This window comes from Nomascus leucogenys, chromosome 8 (genome assembly GCF_006542625.1).
Source record: "Nomascus leucogenys isolate Asia chromosome 8, Asia_NLE_v1, whole genome shotgun sequence".
NCBI lineage: Eukaryota > Metazoa > Chordata > Mammalia > Primates > Hylobatidae > Nomascus > Nomascus leucogenys.
This window is the reverse complement of record NC_044388.1, coordinates 60523458-60547947: the sequence shown is the minus strand read 5'-3', so window position 1 is coordinate 60547947 and position 24490 is coordinate 60523458. Positions and strand designations below refer to the sequence as shown.

The 24490-nt window shown below is 38.6% G+C and overlaps 1 protein-coding gene across 4 annotated transcripts in view; it reads right to left on the bottom strand.

The window, feature by feature from the left end:
• HIVEP1 (HIVEP zinc finger 1) overlaps positions 1–24490 on the bottom strand; it is a 151703-nt gene that overhangs the window by 26610 nt on the left and 100603 nt on the right. For all 4 annotated transcript variants that reach the window (XM_030817293.1, XM_030817294.1, XM_030817295.1 and 1 more), the window contains 4 exons: positions 12122–18102; positions 8140–8273; positions 7076–7251; positions 2171–2272 (listed from right to left, as the gene is read on the bottom strand). In XM_030817293.1, the coding sequence (XP_030673153.1) occupies positions 2171–2272; positions 7076–7251; positions 8140–8273; positions 12122–18102 (6393 nt within the window). The remainder of the gene's footprint in view (positions 1–2170; positions 2273–7075; positions 7252–8139; positions 8274–12121; positions 18103–24490) is intronic.

The following is a 24490-nucleotide window of genomic DNA, read 5'->3' as shown; positions in this document are numbered from 1 at the left end:
ATGCAGTGAGAGCTCCCCTGAGAGGGACAGCAGAGCGGCAAGGAGTGGGGAGTGAGGGAAGCTGCCCCTCAGCAGCAATAACCTCGCTGAGCTGGTTTTTAAAAAATATATTGAATTTGTGAAAAGAACTTGAAGCAAATATGAGAAAATATTTATAATCAACTCTGCTGTGAATACATAAGTACACACAATAAAATACTTTGTACTTTTTTGTATGTAAAAAATCTCCAAATATGTTTTAAAAGCACAGAAAAGCACAATGAAACAAGATCATTTGTTTAAAACAACAACTGTTTACTATATTTAAACCTACACTGTAAGCCTATAATAAAGCAAAAGGAGAGGAATAAATTCTGCTGGTGTAGCAACACAGAATGTTAGGTCTCTAGCATAGCATGGCACAGCACTTGGCAAAACTCCACCTCTACGTTCTACTTCACTATTATTTGACAAACACTGTAAAAAAAAACTTTGAGCACACTACCCACAAATACAGTAGTTTTAAAAAAAAGTAAACTGAAAGGAAAAAGGTAAAAACTACATTGTTTATCAGAAGTTCCAATCTAAATAAGGAATTAGGATATCAACTTTGAGTAATAATCTAAGACCAGGTTCAAATGCTTTTGGAATTAGAATACAACAATGAATAAATAAATACGTAGGTCAGTCAGCAAATGTAAACAACCCATGATAATTAACAGAAACTATAATTCTCCTATGCAAATTTAAGATACAAGTGCTACCTTCCCTTAACAACTTAGAGAATTCTACAGACACATTAATTTTTATAAGTTTCATCTTCTTGAATAAGATATACATGAGTATATACTATAATATTACCTTTACCTTGTCCCTTTTCTAGTCAGTGGGTAATAAATATACTTGCTGAAACTCTTACACATTTTTCCTAGCTTTTTACAACTGAATTGCTCTGTATCACTGAAGATGTGAGTCATTTCTCTTGTATATTTAGAAGTAAATTCAGGCTGATTCATTTCGTATGTTACAGGGATTAAATGCATTTGAATTTTTACCTATATATTCAATGATGTCCTCATCACTTTCTCTTTGGAAATTTTCTCTAGACCAAACTAATACATGTTAAGAAAAATATAGCAAGCAGGTAAATGTTTAATTCAGGGCATTTTAAGAAGCAGAATACTTTTTCAAATTTTTTTTCTTTTGTCTATAAATCCTTGGGTTAAAAACAAGTTTCACAAAAAGATATTTCTATTCTCTGGTGAGTGAGAACAGAGGAACAGGTTTATTCTTCCTCAAAATTGGTCAGACATAAATACTTAAATTTGTTAACACTGTTTAAAAAAAACAGCCATTTAACCTTTTCGGAATAATAAACACTTTAGAGAAGTAAACAAACATTTTATTCCACAAATATGGAGCTGCTGCGCAGCGCAAGGCACTGTGCTAAATGCTTTTGGTGAGCACATGTTACGCACTCACTGGCTCTGCTCATGACATGCTAAATCATTGTGATGGGAGCTCAGGTGAGCACGTGAATAATCTCAGAACAAGGTAGAAGGGGATTAAATGCTTTCAGGGAGGAAATTGTAAAATACTAGAGGAGTCCAGAGAAGCGAAGAATTGTTTCCTGCAAGAGGTGTGGAAAAGGAAAATCAGAGAAGGCTTCATGACAGCAGCGGACTTGGCTGGATCTTGAAGGAAACTGAGATTTTGACCAGGGCACTGGGAGCCACGTTTGTGTGGGAAGTGAGGGCTGGGGTTTTAAGTGAGGGGTGTAAAGGTGAAGAGCAATCAATGTCAAGTAGGCAGGAAATTCAAGCATGAGGGTAGGTAAAAGAGAGAAATGAGAAGGGTAGAGAAGTAGGTAAGCAGCAGATTACAAAGGATTTTGATCAAGGTCAAGGGTTCACATTTTATTTTCTAGACAAATGGGAACCGATGAGAACCTCTGAGCAGAGGAGAGGTATGATCAGACACATGCTTCAGAAAGATGAACATCGTGGGGGATAGATGAATAGGAAGGAGGACAATCTAGACATGGAAAAACTAATTAGGAGTCTACTGCATATAAATAAGAGGTAACGAAAACAGGAATTAGGCAGTATCACTGGGAATGGAAAGGGTATGGAAGCAAAAAAAATTGTACGTTATAAATAGCATTTTTGAAAAATATGGTATAAAGCCTTACCTGATTCTTCTGTATCCTGTTCATCTATTAAACCTATTGAGACGCCTAAATCCACACATTTCTTGCTATGTGCCTTGGACTTCATGTGTTTTGTCAGATTTCCTTAAGGGAAAAGAATGTTTACTAAGCTTAAGTAGTATGATTTTGCTATTGCATTTGTAAACACTGGCAAATTTCATTCCTATTCAAACAAAAGTACAGATTGTGGTCATACAATTCAATGACTAAAATGTGAACAAAAGAAAATTTGGTATCTACATGTTGTAATACCTTGTTATTTATCAGTTTATACTTTCTTCTTAAAATCTGCCTCCTCTACTTTGATAACATCTCCTTTACCTTATGTTTTCTATTCTCTAGTCCTTATTTATTTCTTGGGACATTTTATACATATTTAATTTAAAGTCCCGTTCAGACTACACTGTGATCTGTAGTTCTTGGAGTGTGAATTCTCCACTTGTTATGTCTGCTGGCTCTTTCTCATTTGTTTCTTTGCATGCTTTTTACTTTTAATTGTAAGTTTATCCTCAGCAAGATTGTTTTCCATGGAATCCTAAGTACCCTGGGTTGCAGAAACACCTCTATAAAGCAGTTTTCCAATTGCTTCTGCCTGGGACCTTAACAGTTTTATTGGCTTCAGACAACTGACTCTGGACCAGTTTTTTTGTTTGTTTTTGCATGGTATAGATATAGGGTTTTACTTATAAGCGGTTAGGGTTTTTCCCACGTGGCCCAAAGTCACTGGACAGGAGGACTAGGGCTTATTTCAGGAACCTCAGATGCTATCTCAGGACAGGCATGCCTGTAGGCATATATCTGGCCTTGATTCCCATAAGGCCTTTTAATTTTTTTTGTTAGTATCTGTTCACCATGTTAGCTTTGAGTTTCTTATTTCTGGTACTTTGGAATTCACCTTTTAAAGTTTCAAGCTTGACCATCTATGAAAAACTATTTTCGGTCATTGTAATTTTATAAACAGTATTTCTGGAATAAGAGAAAGCATTTCCTGTATTAATTTCACTTCACATATAGAGTATAAGTCTCAAAATAGTACCAGTAAAGGCGTGTTTCCTCTGGCAGCTGTTGTATTGACCTCTTTAAGTATGACCATGCTAGCTGAGAACCACTAGCACACCTGCCTCAAGTGATCACTGAATCCAGGGGAAACAGCTCAGATTCTTCTGAGGATAACAAGCATCTCCAGTGGATAATACCACACACAAAAACATTGCCAACAAGGGCAAGTCATCTTTTTTGAGAAACAAAAGCAACTCTAAATATTGAATTTAGTGGGCAGAGGCAAAGTAGTATTTGAGAATAAGTCTTCAGAAGAGCTCAAAATGTCTGAATCATTGGTCCAAGTTTTGGGCTTGCAGGAGCCGAAGCACATGGAAAATAGCTGTATCTATTCAATTTCTTGATAAATGCACTAAGCCTGTGAAACTGGTCATCCCTGTACAAGCTGATTCTTGCACTACATAGTACATTCTTGTCTGAGCCCACCATGCAGGACCCCAGAGCTTAGTACTTAAGGAGGTCAGGCTTAAGAGGCTGCCAGGACCAGATGATGGCTAAGGTCCATCAAACCCTGACTTCTGTGATTCTGGAGATAACACCTGCATTAACACTTGGCTATCTCTGATATTTACATTAAGTATACTGAAAAAAATATGAAGCAAATGTGGCAAAATCTTAGCAATTATTAAAAGATTATGGGCACAATGGTGTTCATTATACAGATCTCTACTTTTATGTGACAGCTTTAAAGTTTTCACATTAAGAAATTATAAAAACGGTTTAGATATCTATGGTTGAAATTTCCACTTGTAAGTCAAAATGTTTTCAGTGTGTTAATACTAACAATATTACAAACCAAATTATAAGGTCCACTAATAGTCCTCTTTTTTTGTTGTTGTTGAGATGGAGTCTTACTCTGCTGCCCAGGCTGGAGAGCAGTGGCGAGATCTCAGCTCACTCCATCTCCTGGGTTCAAGCTATTCTCCTGCCTCAGCCTCCCGAGTAGCTGGGATTACGGGTGCCTGCCACTGCGCCAGGCTAATTTTTTGTATTTTAGTTAAGACAGGGTTTCACCATGTTGCCCAGGCTGGTCTCAAACTCCTGACCTCAGGCAATCCGCTGCCTTGGCCTCCCAAAGTGCTAGGATTACAGGTGTGAGCCACCACACCTGGCCCTCTTTTAAAATGTTTTTGCTCCCTAGATAGCCATTGCAGGTTACTTACTTTTTAAGAAGCTAATGTATAATTGTAACTAGACAAATTTGGAAATACAAGTTTTTAGTAAGCATATTTTCTCATAACTTTAGCTATTACTTATTATGAATCAACTTCCTAAATAATACGTAAAATACACAAAAATCTTCATTTCAATATACAAAATATTGAAAGTGTGCCCATATTGAAATGCAAATATCTCCTAGCAATTTTATAAACCTTGTGTGTTAATTTAATAAATAATTTTTCTGACAGATTTAATAAACATTTATCTGAATCCTCTGGAAAGCATGAGAGGTTTTGTTTCTGGATTCCTATTAGCTACATACAGTCTAACTTTCTGTGATATAAATGAGACTAAATCTTGCAGAGATACAAGCTCTTTATATATTTTCTGCTGACTGACCTTTAACGTTGAATCATGAAAACAAATCAATTAAAATTATTTTGAAAATGTACTCAGAAAATAAACTCAGAGGGCAAATAATGAATTATGGATTTGTAAGCATTACCATCAGAAGCATCAATTTTTAGCTCTACAGATTATTTTTGACAGCGTTTTGCTGTCTTTGCATACTGTGTTTATACAGTATGACATCACATCACTATTTCCTTCTGTTAGTAACCAGACACTTTCAATAATAAGTGGAGTCCTACTGGCTAGGATATCAAGTAAATCAGAGAAGGTGAAAATCTGGGGCCTAATTCAAAAAAAGGTCTACTATTATTTAACTACCTTTAAAAGGTGCTGTGGAATCTGTTTTACATAGATTCACAAAAAGTAGACTTCAAAAAGGAAGCTGACCATAAAAAAAATGAGAAGTGTCATGCCAAGAATAGGAAAATCCTGAATTTCTAACATTTTCTTCACCAGTCTCCTTAGCAAGGATAGCCTCCTTCAAATAAATATTTATAATTCCACATGACGTTTTACAAAACAAAAAATTTAATGCAAATTCAGATATACAGCATATTAGAGATACGTACATGAAAAGTACTAACAGGCAATGCTCACTCTTCAGGGGTCATTATGGACTGTCCACCATTTAGTTAACATTTATCTAAAATCTCTGAGTTATTTCACTAAGATTAATATTTGTGACTCATCATATTTTTCCTTGCCAAGAAATCTCTAGTTACATTTGGTTTACCACATCTAGGTTGTCCTTCCTTTTTTGCCCTTACTTGATAAATATTTTTTAAATACCCTGATGCTTTTCCTTCTTTCTATTGAGAAATACCCATTTCCCATTGTATCTTGATCTTCTTGTATTTGATAACATTCTTTTGCACATGATAATCTTTTATTAGTAATATTAGCTTTCTAAATATGCTTCTTGTCTCATAAAGGAAACTAATAGATGTTTCTTAATCATAGGATCAACACGAGTAAAAAAGCAATAAACTCAGTTAAAAGACCAAAGTACTTTACCCTATCAGAGTCCTCCCTCAGGACCAGGAAGGAAAATCATCCTTAAACTCACCCTCCAATGACAGAGGGAGGTTCTACATCACAATTAAAAAACTGCATCCTGAGTATCCCTCCCAACCTCTCTCATCTCTTGAAGCTTTTTTGAAATATTCAAAGCCATCCGGAGAATATTTTGTTTTTCCATCATTGTTTCAGACACCATTGGCACTTAAAGAGCACTAATTTGAAGCATGTGGTTGTTACAACTCTCTTTAAATGCCCATAAATACTAGCCAAAAAATGTAATAAATTTTGCTAAGGAGTTGATCAATCTTTAAAACAAAAACTGCAAAGACAACCAACATAAGAAAAAAGGAAATGTTAACTCAAAGGATAAAAGTTGTTTCTATTTTTAAAAATCAATTAAATATATATATATATTTTTTTACAGATACTGTTTTCTCAGACATGTTTTCACAATTACCTTTGTTAAAAAGAGAGCTTTGGTTTTTAGAAAGTGGCATATAAAATTAAAATCTCAAGTAACAAATTGTTCATGAATAAGGAGCCTGACAGAGGAAGCAAACATTTAAAGTAGTATACCTATTATATGTATCAAGAAACTTGTACAGGGTAAAATTAACTATGAGTAAGGCTTATAAATAAAAACATATTTAGAAAACCAGAAAGGGTCCTAAATATAATTTTAACGATTAGTTCTGCGACTTCTTTATAAACATTAATAGAAACTATAGAAAATTTTTGAAGCTAAAATTTAACAGTATTTGTGTAAAAAAAAGCATCGTGAAAAAAATGGCTACGTATGCCTAAAATTAGACAATAAAACAGAAGTGTAATTAGTATAGAAGTTTACTGTAGTTATTATTTTAAATCTTTCTTCAATCTTTTAGCACCCAGTGAATTTACTTGTGATCATGAAAATTTATTTTTATTCTTCAGCCCCAAATTAAACATTTTTGAAAAGGTATATTAGTCATCATGATGTACAACTGCAATTTAAGGAGTTAAATTTTTTAAAAAGGGCAGTTGCTCTTTTAAAAATATTATTTATTCTAGAAGTGTACAATTAAAAACTTTTTCCCAATGGGTCTAAAATCATATAAAGTAATAAGACTACAGATGTAATTTACATTAGTCTATTTAAGCTACTATTTCGTTGGTCAAAGAAAACGCATAGTTGGGTTTTAGCTCTCCCACCTAAACACATATAAAAAGGACCTTGAAGCAATGTGCATTTCATACCTTTAGTCTTAAAGGAGAAGTTACAGTAAGTGCAGTGGTAGGGGCGGACATCTGTATGGGTTCGTATGTGTTTCTTTAACATGCTAGGTTTCTTACAACGTATTCCACATTCTTCACAAATGTATTTTCCTCTTCCCCTGCCTCGGACATATACATACTCTTCATTTGACTTATATCTAATTTAAAGAAAAAAAATGAATAGGGAGATTGGACACTATGTCTTTGAGAAAATATTGATGATTAAAATTCAACCCAAAAATAAAACAAGGCACAACTTTTATACTCAACCAATAACAATTTTATGCATGTGTAAGTAACAGAATATTCCAACTTTTTACATCAACACTTAATATGGCTAATTCTAATCAAACAAACTTTTGCAATATTATATTTCGTGTTTTTGTTTGTTTGTTTGTTTGTTTTTTTTAGAGACAGTCTTGCTCCGTTGCCCAGGCTGGAGCACAGTGGTGTGATCGTAGCTCAATGAAGCCTCAACCTCCAGGGCTCACATGATCCTCCCGCCTCAGCCTCCTGAACAGCTGGGACTACAGGCGCGCACCACTGCGCTCCACTACTGTATGTAATTTTAAAATACTTCCCTGTTTCTAAGTCATTGGTTAAAATTTTTTCTTCTTTGCTAAATTCAATCACAATAATTTTAAGTACTGAAATATTTTGGATCTTTACTATAATTGGCTTTTATGATGTTTTTGTTCACAACAAAATACACAAAGATATCTAATGGGCAATGAATTCATCTGAGAGCAGATTCTCTAGGTCATTCCTTACTGTAAATCAATGTGAAAACCAAGGTTCACTCTAATAATTTAGTTTTCAGCTGCCTTCAAGGTTGTATAGTATTTCCCAAATAGTCATCATTCCTCCATCAAAATAAAATTATTTAACATAATACTAATATATTTTGCTATGGGATTCTGTTAATATGCTGAGAAACCTTGCAACATTGATACGAAATTGGCACTAAGTCTTCATTCACATGAAAGCAAATGTACATTTAAAAAGTAAGTTTAAATGTACATTTAAGAAGTAAAATTTGTACTTGCCCTCCATCAAATATTTTAATTCTTCTTGGTTCACTTTTGATTAAGGAATTTTCTTTATCTTGCTCACTGTTAATTTCAGAGGCATCTTTATTGCTGAATTCAACTACTGTGGACTTTTGATTACCTAATGCTCTCTGAAAGGAAAAAAGAGAGAAACTAATTTAATAAAACTGAAAACACAAACATGCTAATCTTTCACTGGAAATTAAAACATGGCAGAGTACAGAGCATATGGTCAACGAAATGCATTTCAAAGTAGTAATAGATTCAAAGGGCATTTGCTTTATCTCCTCCCTTATGAATCTGTCTCAATCACAGCAAACTGATAAATCTTATGTTACTTTAAAATTCCGCCACAGTTCACTGACAACCCCACCAAATAAAGGCTTTACAACCTCCTATACCATGGTATTTCATAAGTTTAACAGAAACTTTTTTTAGTAGACTAAATATTTTTTCTTCCATTTAACCAACCACTCATACTATCATTTAAATACATTTCTTAAAGAGTTTACTTTTGGAGATGGAAAAGAGCTAGTTACCCCTTTCGGTAAAATAATGCCTCATACCCCTTAGAAACATCATTAAGTCTCCTTCACCTTCAGTGCATTATAAGGTAAAGCAGAAGCCTCATTTCCCAATATTTTACTTTTTCTCCCTCCATTATTTTAAATCGTAAATCTTTTTTGAGATGGGGTCTTATTATTGCCCAGGCTGGAGTGCAGTAGTACAATCATAGCTCACTGCAGCCTCAAAGTCCTGGGCTCAAGAGATCCTCCCACCTCAGCCTCCTGAGTAGCTAGGACCACAGGCCTGAGCCACTACACCTGGCTACCTTTAAAATTTTGTAGAAATGGGGGTTTTGCTCTGTTGCACCGACCAGTTTTATACTCCTGACCTCAAGTGATCCTCCCACCTCAGCCACCCAAAGTGCTGGGATTACAGGCATGAGTCACCATGCCCGGCTAAAACCATAATTCTTTCTATCTTCTCAAAAGTTTACTGAATACTGATAAATGTGACATCCAGGTCTAGCCAAAAAGTTAGGTTTTGGCTTGGTAACAATTAAGTCTCTGGAAAAAAGGTAATGAACATCAAAATCAAAATGACAAACAATGTGTGGTTTTCCTATAGGAACAATATAATAATACCACCTTATGATTTTATGTAAGATTTTATGCTACCACCCCTTTGACAGTATGTTATCTCACTTATAGTGCCATTCCATTCTCTCAGGTCCCTGTGAGGCAGGCAGCACAGGTGGACTATATATCCCAGTGAGGAAGGACGCTCTCAGGGTGAAGTTCCTCATCCCAGGTCAAGTGTTGAGCAAAGGCTCAAACTCTAATCCTCTGGCTGAATCCAACGCAACGCACAACTTTTCTTACCAAGGACTTCTTTTATACAAACCTCCTTTAAGGAATTACATTGTCAAGCAGACAGCTGTGGTGCTGAAATGACTTAATACTAAGAGATAAGAGTCTGTTCATTATGGAGAGGGGTCTGTGTGGCCTCAGAATAGTACCTTGGGAGGCCCATCCTTACACAGGCAGGAGGAAAGAAAAGCTGCTGGCCCACATTCCTCGAAAAGGCAGTGGGAGGAGCTACTGATGCAACCTTTCCTTCTCTTTTCCTCGCAGATTGACTCCTGCATAATTTAGAATATATGCACACACCTTCCTTTGACTTTATCCCTTTAACAGTAATCCGCTTTATTTTCAGTATCAAATTCCCCTTTATCTTTTGCTCACTTTCGTACTATTAAATCTGGCTTCTACTTGCCAAAGTTATGAGCTAAATGTCAAAATCTTAGTCTTTACATGCTTGAGCACTCTATGTATTGTATGTTGAAAATGCCATGTTTTGCCTAGAAATCCTTTTACTTTATAGCACCTACCTGTTCTTTCCCATTGTGAATCATAAATGCATTAACATCTGAGTTGTGGATAAAAGCCCAGTAATCCATCCTCCATAGCCACTTGCTCATAGACTCAACTCTCCAGTGATCTGCGCAGTCCAGATATACCCATTTGCCATCAACTTTATTTGACCTAAGAACTCTCTTTGAATATCTTCTTCCGTGTTTTGTGTGATGCCACTTTCTGCTCATTCTTATCCCCGTCTATGATCAATCTCTTTCAGTTTCCATACAGGAGTGTGGACTTTCTTCATCCATTCAACTTTTTAAATAGTAGTGATCCCCAGGATCCAGTCTAGGCTCTCTCCCCTTCTTTATACCCTAAGCAATCTCATTAATCATACTTATGCACCAAAGAATCTCTACTCTACACACTTCCACCCAGAACTCTCTCCTAAGCTCCAAATCTAGATATGCATTTCCAGACATTTCTTCCGAGGCATTTGGTACTCAAGGAGGGCCACTTCTCACAAACACTTCAGGAACATACACGGAGTTTTGTTTAAATTCTAACGATTAGGTCTTAACTTCCAAGATTTAGTAGATTTAGAGCCTGAGAACTTAACAAATTCCACAGGTGGTTTGGATGCACTTTCCTTCACTGAGAAAGTATCATTGGTTCTCCACAACCGTACACATGATTTGGTTTTTACCTATGTTTCCAACTTACAACACTTTTTAACCAGGCCAGACTCTGCAGAGTTCTTTAAATGAACCAAGTTTATTCTCACTTCCATGTAATTTTGTGTATTATTTTTTTTTTATTCTTGCCAGGCTCGGTGGCTCACACCTGTAATCCCAGCAGTTTGGGAGGCCAAGATGGGTGAATCACCTGAGGTCAGGAGTTCGAGACCAGCCTGGCCAAACCAGACATGGCGAAACCCTGTCTCTACCAAAAATACAAAAAGCTAGGCGTGGTGGTGGGCACCTGTAATCCCGGCTACTCGGGAGGCTGAGACAGGAGGGTTGCTTGAACCCGGGAGGGAAGGATGCAATGAGCCAAGAGTGCACCACTGCACTCCAGCCTGGGCAACAGAGTGAGACTCTGTCTCAAAAAAAAAAAATTATTCTTCTTTGCCTGAAAAAATCTCTATTTTTTTAAAAAAAAATTTTGAACACTTAGCTAAAGTATCACCACCTTTGGAGTATCTTTGCTGAATTCTTATCTCTTCCACCTACTAGCAATGTTAGAAACTTTCTTCTTTAGAATTGTTCATACTTCTATGGTAATACTGATACTGCAGTATTTTCCTACTGACACATCTGTAAATGTTTATTAACCTATGTTGCATGCTTATGAATCTGCAGAGGCCAAATACTTCTGAATATCCAGAGTCGAACGTGATATCCTTACCTATTATTCTAATCAAGTAAATGACTTTTTCCCATTTTATAAAGCTGATAATTCTAATGAGACTGATTCCACAAATTACCCCAAGTTACAGTTTCATGGCCTTAAATTACTCTATAAATCTTGACCAAATCAACTTACCAAGTATATGAATTATTTTGTGAAACTTCTCTCTAGTGCTAATGGTTCTCACAGCTACATTGGAAGACAGCTGGAATGGGCATGACAGGGGCATGTAGCTAATAAGCTCAAGACAAGTCTAAATGGCTTTCTGCTTATATTTCAGGATGAAATGCAACTATCTTTGATTATCTACACCTGTTTCCCTGCATTAGCAGGAACAAAGCATAACGATGATTTCCTTTCACTTAACAAGAGAAACAAAACCTTAATATAAGTAAAACATCAAAGTAAAACCATGATCATCTGTACCACTAAGTAAAGACTTACATAGTTAGCTGAGAAAAAAAAAGTGCTCGGGGTAAATTATTTCTAAAATCTTTCAAGATAGAATCACTGAAAGACTCCTGGTAACTCTTACCAATGTAACTCCTGGGGTAAATATATCACCCTGTCTTTCAAATAAGACACTTAAAGCACAATTTGCCACTCAAAATTAAAATATTTCCAGTTAAAATATTTAAAGGTATCAAGACACATTAAAACAAATTTGCACAAACCATATCTGAAGATAAATTATATATTTCAAGTACCTTGCTTAAGTTGCTTTTCCACTTGCTTGAATAGACCAATAAATCTGACTTGGAATGGGTAGTTATTGCTTGACAATACAGTGATTTTCCAGTGTTCTGTTTTGAATTAAGGAGAGAAAGTGCAACTTTTGTGGGCAAACCGAGTGGATTTGGATTACTGGAGCTTACTGTCCAATCAGTATAGGCTGAAGTTTTCTGGTCCTTCTGAGGCAAATGCAACGACTTCTGCCTTAAGAGATAACACCATGTAAAGCTGGTTGTAGTTTTCAGGCTAGGGAAAGCCAGCTGCTGGGTGTCCTTGACGTTAAACAATGAAAGAGAAGTGACTGGCTGTTGACTTTGCTCTTGGATGTTCACTTTGTCACCTTGATTTTTAACCCCTGGAGACTTCCTTTCTTGGTTATTGTCTGTACATTTCAAAGGAGAAATATGAGTATTTTCTGAAGGGACAGGTGAACTTCGAACTGTAAGAGTTAATGATGTGGATGACTTGATGTTTTCAAATTCCTGCAATTCACTTATAGGTTCTATAACGACAAATTTAGAGCATCCTGTTGATGAATTATCAGCTGGTAAAACATTTGTCAAATTAACAGCCTCACTACTAATTTCAGGTTGAGAAAAAACATCCTTTTCCAACATCACACCGTCCAGGGGCTCTGTAGTACAAACCTGTCTCACTAAAATTGGCTTCTTCTGTTTACTAGCTTCATTAACTCTGGAACTCAAAGGCTCTAAAGGTCTCACGTCTGTTGCACAAACAGCTCCATTTTCATCTTTGGCCCGCTTCTGGTGCTTTTCCATGGCAATGTCTAAACTATTTGCTGGGGAAAGCATCCTTTTACTCGAAGCTGAAGATTCTTGTTGAGGGGAAAGTCGACCAACAGATATTTTCTGAGTTATGGGCAAGGATTCTGATAGAGAAGAATTTTGGCCCATCTCTGAAAAAACATTTTCACATAGAAATTCCTTCTCTGGGTTTGGCAAAGCATTCTGATGACCTTTTTGTAATGTTGGCACAGAATTTTGTTCTTCACTGATTGGCACTACACTATGATTAGTCTGGCAAATTGGCTGATTGGGCAGATCTTGGGTCACTAGTATTTGTGGCAGGGATGTGAGTGTAGCAAAACAGTAAGCAGGAACATTACTCTGCAGGCGTACGGGCAGCATGAATGACGATGGCACCTTCTGCACCTGACTTCCAAGAGGCCTGAGCTCTGGCGGTAGCAGAGGATGCGAATTAGACATGCTATCAATTAATTTGGTTGGTAACGCTGCTGATGTCACACAATGATCTGTTCCAACTGGATCTGAAATAACTTGATTTGGCAAAGAATGTACAGGATTAGAAGAGCAAGATGGGCCTGAAGTGAAAACCTGACAATGCAATTGGTATTTGGGAGCAAAGCAATCCTCACTTTTAGAAGACCCAGATAAAACAGAATTTTTATCTGGTTTGCTACCCTGCATAGACACTTGCAGAGATAGCTGTGTGCTCTGGTGGCTAGGGGGTGCATGGATTTGATTTAACAAATTGATATCACAGAGCTGTTGAACAGGAAAGATGTTGGTAGAGCTGGAGTTTGATGATTCTGCCTGCAGATCCTTAACCTGAGTCTGAGAGTGCAAAGTATTTGCAGAAAACTCAGCTAAAGATGTACTAGTGAGCTGAGGCCCCTGATATGGCACTGTGTTCACACTGGGAAGAGCAATATTTTGGAAAGATGTTGGGTGTACAGGAGACAGATGACTATCTGGGGCTATGTTTAAAGATATTTGCCGTACCAGTGGGCCTCTCCTTCTTTCTAAGAGAGGCACGTGCCCAGTCACTCCCACTCGAGAAGGCGAAGATGGAGGCTGCAATTCAGTAAGTGGTGTTGTCTGGGGTGGGGTGATGCTTCCACAATCGAATGATTTGCTTCTGAGATCAGAGACCTCCATTGACGTTTGCGTGCAATTAATCTGTTCTGATGCAGTACGCCTCATTTCCCGGTGACTTCCAGGAACATTCAGCGTATTCAAGCCAGCTGGAATCATAAGAAACTCGGCTTTATTTAGAAAATCGATTTTGGGGGAAGCCTCCGTTTTAGAAACGTCCTCTATGTCTAAAGAGGCTGAGAAACTTGAAGTGTGAGATAAACTGCTCTCCCTACTTAGACTCCTGGAGAGAGTGGAATCAAAGCTCGATTCTGTTGAGGAATGTTCTATCTCAGCCAGACGGAGCCTTTTCTTTTTGGGTGGCAGTTTCTCTGTTGGCAATTTTGACAAGGTTTCACTACGCTGGGGCCAACTGAACTTCTCTGACTTTTCTTGATCATGGCATTGAGCTTCCAGGTCTCGATCTGGTTCTTCTGTGACCAAAATCTCTGGAACTTGGATGTTGTGCTGCCGGACAAGTCTTGAGGGCTGTCCTAACACATGTCGTTCACTTGGATTCTTTCTGGAGCTTTCCTGAAGTTCTCCTCTGAGAGCGTCTGATAGTGCAAGCTGGTGAGGATGAGACCCGTCCCGAGAAGGGTGACCTTCCTCTTGGGAGATTCCTATCACTTTCAGAGACCCAGACTTCCCTGTTCTATTCAGCTCCTGGAAAGAAACTGGGGAGGCTCTTTCAAAAGGCTCAGGCTTGTCGAATGAGTTGGGCCTGCTCAGGGAGTTGGTGTGCTGGATGACGGAGATTCCAGTTCCGAGTCTCTGCAGTTCTAGCTTGTCCTGGGCTGCTGAACTTATCTGTTGCTCCATGATGGTCGACAGCTTGGGATCCATGGTCTGCTCAGGGCCCCTGGCAACAAGGTGAATTTGGGAGTTTTGCAACTGTATATTTTTATGCTGCTGGTCACTTCTTATGGTAACATTATGTTTAGGCAAACTGGGATTACAGCCCAGAGCATTCTGAAACTGAAGGCCTTCAGAACTTTTTGGAGAAGTTCCACTTTCATTTTGCTGAAGTTCATCATCATCCCCAACACTTTTCATTTTCCTCCTTTTTCTTATCTGGGGCGTCTGTTCCCAGACGCCGGAGGACCCAGCGACTCTGTAGTGTAGAATCTGCGGCTGCAGGCCGCTGGGCACAGGGCTGTGCTCAGGTTCTCTCATGGCTACCTTTGTTTTTGGTCCATGTAACTCAGAACAGTAAAATTTCTTATGATTTTCAAAATTTTCCAGTTTCCTATACCTGTTTCTACAAGTTTCACACTCAAACATTGTCCCTCGCCCTTGGTGAGACTTCTTTTTTTCTATATGGGGGCCTTGTGCCAATGCCTTGCTCCGCGCTGACATGGCTTCACCAGCAGCATGGCATCCTTGGTGGCTCTCATCCAGGGACTGTCCAGTACCAAGAACATGACTTTCATTTGCTGAAGAGTCTTCTATGGCTGCTTGTCTCACAAGTGTACGGGGATGCCCACTCTGGGGCACAGGAGTGTTAGGTCCCGATACAAAGACATCGTCATAGAAAGCGCCAATTTTGTCATCAAATGACTGACTTCCTCTTAGTGGATGAGGAGGAGGTATTATATTTGCAGGTACTGCTGAATAACCTGTGGTCGGCATGGAATTACTTCTTGTGATAGGTAAACAGTCAAGTGAAGGTACAGACAGAAGAAATACTTGCTTTGATTTTTCAGTAGGGGTGAAAGGTGACTTCGGTATATCAGAGCTTGAACTTGTTCTCCGTCCCACTGGTTTTAAATCAAACTGGAAAGAATCTTTAAATATGTATGATTTGGGGGAATCAATGCTTCCTCGTCTTGACAGTGAGGTTCTCCGCGGCTTCACACTATCCAGTTGCTTGTCATCTACCAAAGCTTCGTTGTCTGAGATAAGCTTCGATATCCGCTCCTCAAGTGTTTTTGTGGCCAAAGGTGGGCGCATCTGACCTGGTAAAAGCAATGTCTTTTCCCCTGTGGGCAAAGCAGAGGGTGTTGACGTGGTGACAAGAGCTGCAGAGGACCCATTACTCTTTCCAGAGTCTTGTTCTGTGCTGGGTAACCTTCTGGCAAAGGGAGTTGGTGGACTCACTGTTTGATCGGCACTTTCAGAACGTGAAAAGTAACCAGAATCCGTACTTCCTAAACTTCGAGGACTCAGGAGCTTTCCTTGCTGCTCTTGGGAGTAATCGGTAGCCTGCTGCCTTTGTAGCTGGGCGTGTACCGTTCCTATGTGAGAGTCTTGCTTTCCTTCCAGTGGATTCATGTCACCTTTCTGGTGGGACTTCTCATTAGTCTCCAACCTGGAGACTCCACCCTGGGACATGCTGGCTGAAAGTGGCTGTACGTTTGTCACCTGAAGGTCCTTCTGCTTCTGTGCACTAGAAAGTTCAGGCTTGGGATCCACGGCCTTTGGACTGTCAGTTCTTAAGGGGGACACGGTGACATGGTGGACCACAACTTTTGGTAACTCTGTCACAGCTTGTGATTCTGCAGATTTGTCCTGTAGCAAAAAGTCACCTACCACATTTTCTGGATTGCTTGGAGTGAAGCTTGATTTTAGCAAAGTTTCAGCATTTGACATCCTCTTTATTATGTGCACAGGCTGCAGCTCCATGGCACCCAGGTCATGCTGTCTCTCATCAGTGGCGCCTTCCTCCTCGCTCTCCCCACTGTCTTCTACGTCTGAATGAATACTAAGTGCTTTGGGGGACTCGTGGGACAAGAACAAGCCACCAGCATCTGGTTGCAAGACAAGACCCAGTTTGATAGTATGTGCGTGGGATTTCTTGTGCTTATACAGATTACTTTTAGTCTTAAATGAAAATCCACAAGTCACACAGGGATAGGGTCGCTCTCCAGTGTGGGAGCGGATATGCTTTAAAAGCACACTAGGCTTTGCACATGCTCTATTGCAATACTCACAAATATATTTTCCTTGTTTTTTTGGCTTCTGATCTTTCAGAAGAAGATTGCACATTTGCTCTACGCTTTGATTAACAACAGAGGCAACATGAGTTGAATTATAGATTGGCATGGGGGGCGACTGTGTAGAATTAGCTGGACTTATTGACAAAGGTGAAGCAGAATCCATGTGCTGGTCTTGAGGAGTAACCTGAGATCTACTGGAAGGTGAAGTTAGGCCTACAGATGATGTCACTGCTATATTATAAACCCGTTCAAGTTTGGCATTCTCTTGATTTTGCAGATTTGTCAGTGATCCTGTGAAACCTGAACACCCTGGAAGCTGTTGATTATGTTGGTTGGATTTGGGAACAAAGTGTTCATGTTGATGATACAAATGAGAAGCTGACTGCACTGGCCCTTGCTCATTCTTCTGAGCAGCAGACACATGGACTGTGTATGAGGTACAAGAAGACTGTGATTCAGCAACCAATTCCTGTGAAGTCTGATTTGGGGCATCCATTGAACTGTTTTTTAATTTGGAAGGGGAACGTGCAGTTTTATTTGGCCTCAGTTTTTCTGTCTTAATTGCACAAGATGAGCCCTTTTGTGACAAGGTGCTCAGTTCTGGCTCCATTGCTTTCAGTAAGACATCGAATGCGGTGTTTGTGTAGGAGGGGGACGTAGTGCCACAATGAGAAGAGATGCATTCGCTATTGTCAGTCCTGGTTTTACTTGACAAGGAACTTGAGTCACATTGTTCATCGAGGTCACTGAATTTGGCAGGGTCAGCGCCTTCGGATCTCCATCTACGCAGTTCAGATGGATGCTGCAGAAACAAGGGCTTCTTTGGGGAGACAGATTCTTCAGATTTTGAGGCTTCAGCAATTATTCCAGGTGTTTCTCCGTTTTGTTTAGTAAACTGCTTCCCATTTTTTACAGGAATATAATTCTGTTTCTTGTGAGACTCCGAAGCACTATGAAGAACGGTGAAAGATGACTCTTCTGTATTTTGTTTATGTTTTGCCTGAAGAGGATTTCTCAGTGGGGATTTTGGTATTTTTTTCAGGTGATTCTCAGCTACGATCTTTTTGCGTTTCACACCTTTAAGGGATTCCGAAGTTCCTTTAACACCAGCCTGTAAGATTTCTGGTAAAAACAAACAAAAAAAAATTGGTAACATTGTACATACACCAACTATAATTTTTTGAAAATTAAGATTACTATCATAAGGACATTATGACAAGTGAAGAAAGTAGTTTAAGGAAAGTCTATTTTTTAAATAAAACTGCACTTCTGCATTCTGGAAATTGAACAATGTTGCCAATCAAAATCTATTGAAACACTCATTCAAAGACCTAAGTGTGCATTTCTAGAATGCTTATGTTCCTTTCTTGAATAATCAACATCCTGGAACCAGATCTTTCAAAACTGAATTATCTTTCCCCTTTTCACTATCATACTTAAACAGTGCTCCATGGGGTTAAAGAAACTGGTAACTAACAAGAAGTTTTGAGCTTGTCTTACAGCACTGCAGATAAAGAAACAGCTTGTTAGAACTCCCTCTGCTTGTAACAAAACTGGTTGACTGGTTGAAGCTGGTTGGAACTAGTATGGCTGATTGGGATCTGCACAGAATAGACTTCTTGCCAGATAAGGGACTTTCTGACATCAAAACCAGTATTTTCACCACAGGTTTCACACCAACTCTCTCCAAATTTGCAAAGGCAACCCATGAAGAAGCACGAAGAGAGAACTGTGCCTGCTCAAGGGACTTTCCAAACCTCCCCTCCCTTTCCAACAATCATTAACCAACCCCAAAACCCCTCCTCCAGCATCTCCTCCTTTTATATACTGCTTTAAGCTGGTAAGGGAAGACAGAATTGAGCCCATCTCCTGCATGGCTGCCTTGCCATTAACCTTTCTCTCCATAAAAATCCAGTGATTCAGTGTTTGGCTTTTCATTGTGTGCAGACAAATGGACCTAGATTGGCTTGGTAGCAATACCTGAGGACTCTGTCTACACAACAGTCTGAGAAGGCTGGCCAAAAAGAAAATTCAACCCTTTAATGCTGAGTATTTGACTGTCTTATCTCATTAAGGTTCTTTTAAAACAAACTTGTCGGCAAATTTCTAAGTATGCAAAACTGATTATTTTCATGAGAAAGGGGGCTGCTAATATAATTTCTAGAGCAGACCACAGTCAGGACAGCCATGAAGTATTGCTGATATAGCAATTATATCAATGAACAGAAAATTATGAAACTAAAATAATCCACTTATTTGTGGTTTCTTACCAACAAAATTAAAAAGTCATAAGGTTGTAATGGGCCTTGGTTTAAAAAAAATCACCATTTTAACTCAACAAAATATTCAATGGCTATGTTTCTTTGTCATTAGCAATAGGTAGGGCAGGTAGGCAGGTAGGGAGATAGGCAGAAAGAAGGTAAAACTTATTGCAAGAGAAATGAAATCACCTTAATTTCTAGTTGTGTTGGAAAAAATCAGTATTTAAGTGACAGTGCCCAGAATCTATCAACTACTGTATTTTTGAGCAACAATTACCTGCCATGATTTAGTTTGGTTTCCATTTGTTGGATTGTTGGGCATATGAACAAAAAATATTCAACCGTATATTACTCTATTTGTAGAAAGCCAACTACTTAATTCTCCACTATTTTCAAATAGCTGTTGTAATGTACATATCTGAAGTTCATATTAGACCAAAATGTCTACACTGTAATAACTACTTATTGAGGATAAAATTTACATTAGAAATATTCTAGTAATATTGTGACATCAGTTTATATGCTCTCATATCATAGTTTAATGAAAAAAATGCATACTATTCCATTAAAGATATATTTACCCACCATAGTAAAAAAAAAAAAACAAAAGGGGGGTCTCATAACTAAAATATTTGAGCTAAAGAACAAGAGAAAAAAGTATCAGTATTATTCACTTTTACAAAATGTTGAACAAATTTTTTTTATTATCCAATCCACTCATTCATGAAATGATGTTTTCCCACTGGTTTTCCCTTATTAAGATGAATGTAAGAAAGTCAATGATGTACTTTTTGACTCTCATTAACTCTATCAGACAAGCAGGCAAAGTGAAAAATGATGCTCATCAACCTGGGCTGAGTAGTCTCTCTATCCACTTCCAAAAGCTAGATGTGGCTGTCATAAAGGTGAAAGCCAGTAGGCTATTAAAATACATACAAAAACAGAGATGAGAAACCACTTGGATGAGAAGCTAGCAGAGCTGAAACACCATGGACTTAAAAAATAATCTACCCAAGTCAGGCCCCATCCAGGACCTATTCAACCAGAGTCTTGGCTAGGGCAGGTATGCCTGTTTTGCTCTGCTGCACAAACATTTTAAGATAAACTTTTATTTTTTAGATAAAGTTATGTTATTCAAAATTAAACGTCTTATACTCCAAAGAAAAATGCAAAAATTCAACCCAGAAATACTGTATGTGATTTAAACAACAACAAAAACTGTAACCTTGTACTTAAAAGAAAATGACATTGAAGTTAAGATAAAGGAATTGCTAAACTTAAGATCCATATTTCTTTATAAGAAAAACTATTTCCTAAAAATCTACTGGGAGTTAAGAATTGGAAAAACAGATATGTTTAACAGAATTTTTGAACTACATGTTTTGATTTTAGACATAGACAGACTCCTCTCTCATTTGTCAAAGCTTATAACACTTACATTTTATCTGTATCATTGTTTATACTTAGTTCTCTATTTAATTTTAACACTTGACTGGTGCTATTCCCTTCAAAACTTTGCATACTCCTGTGTTTTCTGGCAATTTGGTTTACAACTCAGAAAACTTTTCTTCTATGATATCTTCATATACGTTTTCTGGTCAACTTTTTTTTGGAATAAAGTTCTTTTCTTTAGGGACATCAATTATGTTTTTTCTGGATCACCCTAATGATAATTTAAATTGCCTTCCTCTCTTCAGGTTTTTACCTTTTGTTTTCTCTACAATTTTCTAAAGCTTTTCTCTTATGTTGATAACTGAATTGTCACACCATTAAGTTCTTTACTGTTTCATATTTATTCATTAGTTTTGGACTAATAGTATTTTGTTCTCATTTTATTCCCTTAGTTCCATATTTCCCATTTCATCTTTTTATTGTCTCATATTAAGTTTGAGCTCTTGCTTAAATACATTTATGATCTTTAGTTCTGCACTTAAAAACACTTGTGTTTCTGGAGTAATATCTCCTTTAAGGCAGAATTCGAGCCTGTCTTCCACGTTCTCAAGGCTCTTCTACTGCCTGAGATCATGGGGAACGGTGATCTCACTCAGCACTCAGCTGAGAACATACTCCTGACAGTCTTTTTTGAGTTGTGTTCATTCTTCTGGATTTTGTTGGATCTTCTTTAACAGGTTCACTGTCCTTGTTCAAGGGATAAAGCCCACTCTACCACTGGTGCTTGGGAGGGGAGGAGGTAGTGAGATGACCCTGGACCTTGGATCAGTGTAAATTCAAGGACTTTTTTTTTATTGTAAGGAGGGGAGAGGCTAGTGGAGGGGATGAGAGAGATGCAAACAGAGGGACAATGGCAGGCATATGTGAGAATAATACTGCACTATCACTTTAGAGGTGGAAGTGAAAGCAAGGTGCCTGCCTCTTCATAGATTTTTCACTCTCTACCCCTTGATTCTCAAGATCTGGGGCTAAACAGCTCTAAGTGGGCAGCTAAACCATCAGGCTAGGAATTATAGACAAATACCTTCTCTTGAGAACCAAGGCCCTAGAGTGGAAGGCAGCAGACCCTTGGGTTTTCAGAAAATGAAATACCTGGAATAGTTTCTTAAACTTACCCTCATCTTGATTAATTTTAAATCTATCTATTAAAGAGTGACTGGAGTTATTTTCTCTTGTCCTCTTATCTATAGAAAAGAGCACAATCATCACACCTTGTGGTTATATCTACAACATAGTCAAGAGGATGCACAGACCATAGTGCTTCAAAGCAGAAATAAAATTGGTATGAAGAGAAGGAGAAGACAGCTGTTCACCATTAGCACTTGTGCTTTTCCATCATTTTAAAGGCAATTTGTTGTTAAGGTGAATTAAATATAAAATGCATTAGAGGAAACAAAGAGAAAGACCAAGCAGTGGAAGGCAGCCCAAGGATTCACATGGAGCCTATGCAATGTGATCACTCCCCACCAACCCCACCAACAAGTGCTCCCCGCCGAGCCTCTGCCTCAGAGGAAGTACACTGGTTTCTATTCACCACCCTGATTCCAGAAATGTTGTCATTTTGAATGTTTGTTTTTACCATTACTAAGTTTTGACATACTTGGTGTACACCAGCATTGAAACACAACCCTCTCTCCTTACACAGGGAGAACTTAGTCAGATTGGGAAGGGAAGAGAAAGATTCAAAATAGGAGTCAGGCGGCCACTGAAAGCTGTATTCTCCCACTTGTCAGTGTGCTACCGGTAATGACTGAAAATCAGGTAGAAACTCTGAGATATCAACACATCAAAAATCCAAACACGACTTCATATAACAGATACAAAGCACACTCAGGAGAGGGACCAAAATCAGCAGCACTGCCCCTGTCAGACCACTGACCTGGGCTTCGAAAGAAAAGCCAGCACTCTTCATCAGCTAGGGAGTCAAGAACAGCTTAGAAAGACCACAGGGGCCACTTGGTTAAAAAAAAAAAAAAAAAAAAGAATAGTTGGGGAAGTATAAGTTAAGATTCCTGGGTTCTTTCTGAGATGGAGTCTCGCTCTGTCACCCAGGCTGGAGTGCAGTGGCGCAGTCTCGGCTCACTGCAAGCTCCGCCTCCCCAGTTCACGCCATTCTCCTGCCTCAGCCTCTCCAAGTAGCTGGGACTACAGGCGCCCGCCACCACGCCCGGCTAATTTTTTGTATTTTTAGTAGAGACGGGGTTTCACCATGGTCTCGATCTCCTGACCTCGTGATCCGCCCGCCTCAGCCTCCCAAAGTGCTGGGATTACAAGCGTGAGCCACCGCGCCCAGCCAAGATTCCTGGGTTCTATGTGAAGTCACTGACACTTTATTTTCCAAGGCACAAATCTATTTATTAGGGCTTCTATGTTTCTTTGAAGAAGAGCACCAACGAGTTTGAAATATCACTGTCAGCTGTTTTTCAGGATTACTTCTAGAGAGTAACAGATTAAAAGGCTCAAGAGTGCATCTTAGTTGCCGATAAGGTGTAGTAAAGAATATTCTTATGATAAGTAGTAGGGATGATAAATCACAACTCAGAGTGTGTTTAAAATCCTGTCTTGATTGAAGGTGAACCTCCAAATAAATCTCTTTTCAGATTTACTCAGAGACATGTCAGCTGAAAAACTTCAGATCTCTTTTGGGCCTTAGGAACGCAAGTAGTACCTGTTCTCTAATAATTGAGATCATGCTCGGCCAGAAGGTCCAGAGATCAGACAGGGAGACCATTCAGAAGCTTTTTTCAGTAGTTTGTGCAAGAGTTAAAATGCTACCCTGAACTCAGGCAGTGACAGTGGACCTCTTATCTGATTCAAAATAAGAAAGCTTGAGAAAGGTTTGCCAAAGATTCTGCTGAGGTTTCTCATCTGAGCACTCAGCTAGTTTGGAAGAGAAAAAAATCCATTCACTTTCCATTCCACTCAATCTTAAACTCAATATACATGCATAGAATTGTAAACTGTAGCTGGAAATTCAGGACAAGAAATTTTCAATAGGAAAATTGTTAGGCTAATTATGGCACAGCCACTTAACATAACATTATACATCCATTTAAAATAATTACAAAGATTACATAGCAATATGAAAATTATGATACATTAAGTATACGTGCACATTCTCTTTTTTTTCCTCTAGAGAGAGGTCTGGGCTAGAGGCACAGATCTGGGAATATGCAGTGAGAGCTGTTTTTGTAAAAGGACATAAATGATAAGCCAAAGAGAATATGCTGTGGAGAGGGAAGGTCTGACATGAGAAGAATGGGTAATCCCTACACACTTAGGGGTGAGCTAGAAACAAAAAGAAACAAGGGGAAATCGGAAAGATGAGACAAAACATGTAATAGTGAAACGGCCAGGAAGTGGAGGTTTAGAAACTTTTAAAAAGGAAGATGTGGCCAATAGTGTTGAATATCACATTCAGATGCACAGATGAAAATTAACAAGAGGTCCCTGGGCTTGGTGGTCACTGGGACTAGGAAGACATCATTATCTCTGGAAGCAGTGTCAGCGGGTTCTGGAGGTAAAAACCCTGTCATACACCAGTAAGGAGTGAGGGAGGGCACGAGGACGCACAGGGCCCGCACAGGCGCGGGGGACATGGCTGTAAAGTAAAAGAGAAAGACAAGACGTCAGAGTCAGGGGAAAGGAGGGCAAGGGAAGGCTTCTTTAGGATATGGGAGGGTTGAGTGTGATTATAAACAGGTAGTGAAAGTTGGCAGAGAGAACCAGACTAAAGATACAAGACAGAAAAATTAAATAAAAAAACTAAAAAATTAATCAAACAAATTTAACAAATA